We start from the raw sequence: 4,052 nt of genomic DNA, 5'->3' as shown, positions 1-4,052 counted from the left end.
AATACATCATCGTGGTAAGTCTTTTGCCTTCCCTCCCTGCCCCAACCCGCTCCGCTCCTTGGGATCGCTTGCATCGCAGGCCCATCTGCAAGTCATGTCGTCGCCCTAGTTGTCCTGGTCCCCAGTGCACTGACAAGCTTCCTGCCAGCAGAGCATCGAAATCCGATGAAAAGTTCCCAACCTACCCTGCACACCCCCAACGCATAATAACGTTTCACACGTCCCTGTTCTCGAATCCACCCAAACTTTCGAAATATAAGCAAACTCTCAGACCAGCTCCCCGTCCACGCTTGCAGCCTTCGGACGAATACAACCCACGCGGAGAGGCCCCTTCCCATCGACGTAATCAACCTTCCGACGATCACCCCTTTCCATCCTCCGAGTTCATGGACCGACCGAATTCTTGACTGCCCCCGACGATTTAGAAGGCCTTCTGCCGCAGTTTGGATTCCGGCTTTTGGGAGATCACGGCTCCTGCTTCACAATCGTTATACCAAATGGCGACTACGCTCCCGCGGCCAGCAAGGCCGTCCAACGGCCCGCCTACTATGGCCTTGCCCGCTCTTCCTGTCGCCAAGACAAGGAAAAGCACTGGAGGCATACCTACGACGGCCTCCAAATCCAACCCGGCCACCCCAAACTCCAAGAGCAGCCTCAGGGCCCCTTCCACCGGTTTCCTCCCTCCCACGTCCCCTGCACCCACATCGGCACTACCGCAGCCGCGTACGGCCTCTGCTATGAGCAATTCTTCAGTCCGGACGTTGCGCAAGACAGTGAGCATCAACTCGTTCCCCCAGCCGCCTCGGGGCGACAACCGCATCAACAGCCTACCCCCCAGTCCATTAGGTGCTGACTCCTCACGGAACTCCACACGCAAGTCAAAGGGCTCAATAGCATCGACGTATTCGCAGAGCAATGGCGCGCCGAGCCTGCTCAACAACAGCGCCGAGGGAAAGTCGATATCGAGCGCCAACGTCCGCATGTCCGACGGTCTCATCAGCATCTCTTCGCCACCGCAGAGCAGGAGCTCCTCGGCACAGGACTCCTACTCAACTTCTGCGACGACGTATGATGACCCTATCGATGGTATGGCAGCAAAATCCTCATCTGACGGCACCAGTGATAAGAGAGGCTCCAAGCTAGACGGCAAGGGAAACGTGCTAGTAAGCGTAAGAGTGCGACCAGATGCGACCGGAAACGAAAATGCGAAGGCCGAGGGCGAGTGGATGGTCGACGGGCGCAAGTCTCTTGTTGCTTATAGAGGAAAAGAAGGCGGCGACTACTTCTACGGTAAGCGTACTCTCCTGGTTCTGAGGGTTCATCCTAACATGAGCCGCTAGATAATGTGTTTACGACGCACGATGACAACAGCCGAGTCTATGACTGCTTAGCAAAGCGGCTAGTCCGCCGCGTAATGGAGGGCTACCATGGAACCGTTTTCGCCTACGGCATGACTGGTACCGGAAAGACATTTTCGATGCAAGGAACTGCTTCTTCGCCCGGTGTCATCCCTCTTGCCATTACCGACATCTTTTCCTACATTAGGGAAACACCGTCTCGCGAATTCCTACTCCGTGTCAGCTACCTGGAGATATATAACGAGAAAATCCACGACTTGTTGAGCATGCCAACCGGAGCCGGTGCCAGTGCTGGCGGGCAAGAAGAGATCAAGTTGCGCGAAGACAGCAAGCGCGGTGTCTACGCCAGCCCCTTGAAGGAAGAGATTGTGCAGAGTCCAACCCAGCTTCTGAGGGTAATCGCCCGTGGCGACCAAGCACGCAGGACGGCGAGCACCCAGTTCAATGCGAGAAGCTCCCGAAGTCACGCAGTGGTACAAATCGTAGTAGAGAGCCGAGAACGGATACCAGGAAACGCTGGCGTTGGCGAAAGTAAACGATCCGGAATGCTGCCTGGTGGCGTACGCGTGTCAACACTGAGCTTGATCGATCTTGCTGGGTCCGAGAAAGCGGCCGAGTCCAAGGAACGACGAACGGAGGGCTCGCACATCAACAAGAGCTTGCTCACCTTGGGCACCGTCATCTCCAAACTCTCCGAGCACAAAGACAAGGACGGAAAAGCCGCCGACAAAGATGGGAAGCATCTGCCGTACCGAGACAGCAAGCTAACCAGGCTTTTGCAAGGGGCTCTGTCAGGCGGCTCACTCGTGAGCATTCTGTGCACCATCCAGATTGGTGCAGCCGGTAGCGCTGCTTCTTCAAACTCCCACACGTCCGAAACCATCAACACTCTCAAGTTCGCGTCCAGAGCCAAAAACAACATTGTCAGCCACGCCAAAAAGGCGGAGGAGGCTCTCGGAAGCGGCGGGGATGGCGGCGCCAGAGTTCTCTTGGAGCGGTACCGCATGGAGATTCTGGAACTGAGACAGCAACTCGACATGCAAGCCAAGGAGAAGAACACGAAGTACGCCGACGAAGAAAGAGAACGAGATGCCCTTGAGGAAAAGGCCCGTGAACTAGAGGCTGAGCACCGGCATGAGGAGCAAATGCTTGAAATGCAGTTGGCTCGAACAGCGCTCAAGGAACGGATTGATCACCTTAACCGTCTGATCCTGAGTTCCAAATCAATTGGCGTTAATGTCAGCGGGTCCTACAGTGCTCTGGGCATACACCCACGGTCTTCGATGGCTTCGGTGAGATCATCATTGGCCACCTCGAACAGCGGCAGACCAATGCTCGAAAGGACAGCATCTACGACATCTGCTTCTTCAACCATTGGCCGTCAGTCAAGTTGCCGGTCCAGTGGGGAACAGCGCCGGTCCAGTGGTGACGGCGGTATGGTGACGGACGATGACAGTATCGGCGAATTCGGAGATGGAAGTGCCTCGTTGACGGCCCAGAATCGCGCGTTGCAGGCCGACCTGGCAGACAAGACAAGATATATCCAGACCCTGGAGAAGCGACTCATGCAGGCACGAAGAGCCAGTTCCTCAAGAACCTCCGTCGGCTTCTCCGCCCCGAACAAGGCCATCATGGTTGGAGAAGACCACAGTGTGTCGACGCTGTTGAGGGAAAAGGATGCTGAGATTGCTGAGCTGAAAGCGCGGCTGGACGACAAGGACCGCATGCTGGGTGCGTTGCGCTCAGCGGCCCGATCTCGAGACATGGCGGAGGGACATTTGGACGGTCGAACGTCTTCTCTGTACGAACATAGCCCCCCGCCGAGGATCAGCCCGCCGCCAGCACCATCGGCCTTGGCCAACAACGCCCGTGTTCGCACCAAGAGTGTCGACGAGATGAGCAAGATTCTGGACGAGATGATTCAAGACCACGTCGAGACTGGTCACCTGGTCAAGGGGGCCAGAGGGAGCATTCGCGTCGCCAGCGATCGCAAACTTGAGGTGCATCCGGAGCTACCGGTAAGACTCGAGCCGCTCAAGAAGACAGCATCTTTTGACGAGGCCAGCAAGGTGGCAGTGATGGGCATGTAAGACGCTCGTCTATGGGATGTGTAAGCTTCGTTTGTTCATTTTGACTGTGATAAGGGATGAGGTGGCATTGGTACAGGGTGCCTCGCGCAGGCCAGGAAAGGCGTTTAGGAAGGGTCGACAAAGGCCTATTCTTTTTTTTGTTTTGTTTTTTTCTCTTTTTTGTTTTCTTCTTATACCCGACACTTTTATTTCGCCATGGTTATTGGTTGAGAAGGCGGCGGCCATTGCCTCGTTCTGTCGTCAGCCATATCCGCCGGCCTGTTTTACTAGCATACGGATACGTCGAGGAGGGAAGAACCGGCAGAGGCCCCAGTTACGATTACACAACGTGTGCCTTTGGTGCACCGGGGTCAGGTCAATGATGACGGCGGAGGCTTCAGTGAATGGCAGGAAAAGCGACGAGGTCTGCCAGCGGCTTTTAATATTGGGCAGATGATTGCGATGGCTCATGTTATCAGGAAGCAGGGTCCGGTCAGCTAGCTAATTGCGGATGAGCAGCGACAAAATCCAAGAAGAGAGAAGACTATGATCCATCCCGACGCAGTTGCCCTTTGACCACCCCGTATCGTGACCGAACCACAATGCGTTGACTGTCTCGATGAGA

The 4,052-nt window shown here is 55.7% G+C and overlaps 1 protein-coding gene across 1 annotated transcript; it reads left to right on the top strand.

The window, feature by feature from the left end:
• Positions 1-497: 497 nt before the first annotated feature.
• Positions 498-3,448, top strand: ColSpa_02481 (kinesin-related protein 11; the record flags this gene model as incomplete). Its single annotated transcript, XM_049268693.1, has 2 exons — positions 498-1,290; positions 1,341-3,448. 2 exons carry the CDS (start codon positions 498-500, stop codon positions 3,446-3,448), a joined length of 2,901 nt encoding a protein of 966 aa, XP_049124650.1.
• Between the last annotated feature and the right edge of the window lie 604 nt (positions 3,449-4,052).

Source organism: Colletotrichum spaethianum (genome assembly GCF_022836535.1).
Source record: "Colletotrichum spaethianum MAFF 239500 DNA, contig04, whole genome shotgun sequence".
In the NCBI taxonomy this organism is placed as follows: domain Eukaryota; kingdom Fungi; phylum Ascomycota; class Sordariomycetes; order Glomerellales; family Glomerellaceae; genus Colletotrichum; species Colletotrichum spaethianum.
This window is presented reverse-complemented; position numbering and strand designations above follow the sequence as displayed.